This window comes from Gavialis gangeticus, unplaced genomic scaffold (assembly GCF_001723915.1).
Source record: "Gavialis gangeticus isolate Ggan-Ray unplaced genomic scaffold, GavGan_comp1, whole genome shotgun sequence".
Lineage (NCBI taxonomy): Eukaryota > Metazoa > Chordata > Crocodylia > Gavialidae > Gavialis > Gavialis gangeticus.
Window position 1 is genome coordinate 80,234,935 of NW_017729022.1, and position 900 is coordinate 80,235,834.

Genomic DNA, 900 nt, shown 5'->3' on the forward strand with positions numbered 1-900 from the left:
GCCCGAGCGCCTGCAGGCGCATGCGCGGGGCCTGCGCGATGGGCTGCACCGCGTTTTCGAGAACCACCACCGGCTCTTCTGGCCCGAGGCAGGTGGCTTGCGCCTTGGGGACGTGGAGCTGCTGGACAACATGCAGTGGCTGGGCCGCCAGCCTCTGATGGACTTCCTGGCCAACGTTGGGACACGCCTGCGCATGGGCACGCTGCTGAGCCGCGAGGCCTGCCAGGCACGCCTGCAGAGTGACAGTGGCATGAGCCTGGCCGAGTTCCTCTACCCGGCTCTGCAGGCCTACGACTTCCTGCACCTGTACACGCACCATGGCTGCCGCCTCCAGCTGGGTGGCACCGACCAGATGGGCAACATCATGTCAGGCCACGACCTCGTCACCAAGTACGGGCTGCCAGGCACCACCTGCTCTGCCCCTCATGAGACTGGTCCCTCCCGGGAGCCGGGTGGACACCAGCTTCAGCCCCCTGGGGAGGGTGGCCTGTGAGAGATGGCTGCCTGGGTGTGCCCTTGCGGGGAGGAAGAGCAGCCCCTCTAAAATGAGTCAAGTCATGGCAGCTGGGCTGGGCTGGGCAGCACCTGGAGACAATGGGACTCCACCTGCCTGGTGCTGCCACCTCATGCCAAGTGGTTTGCAACCCTTTCACAGAGTTCTTTAGGAGTTGGGTTCCCAGTGACTTTAGGCCATCATTTCTCAACCCACAGGTTGCAACCCAAAAGTGGGTCACAAAAGTCCAGGAAAGGGTCGTGAACAAGCTGTAAAAATTGGTTCTCCTTTAAGGGAGAAAAATGTAGGAAACTGGATTTTCCTTTGCAGGCTGGCAGAGTTTCACCTGCTTTGGAGCCCTCCTTGCCCCACACAGTGGGGGGCTGGGGTTTGGGGGCAGGGGTCAG

The 900-nt window shown here is 61.8% G+C and overlaps 1 protein-coding gene across 1 annotated transcript in view; it reads left to right on the top strand.

Moving 5' to 3' along the window:
- Nucleotides 1-900, top strand: part of YARS2 (tyrosyl-tRNA synthetase 2) — a 13,282-nt gene that overhangs the window by 5,402 nt on the left and 6,980 nt on the right. Inside the window, exon 2 of the mRNA XM_019515456.1 lies at nucleotides 17-390. Coding sequence (XP_019371001.1) covers nucleotides 17-390 — 374 coding nt within the window. The remainder of the gene's footprint in view (nucleotides 1-16; nucleotides 391-900) is intronic.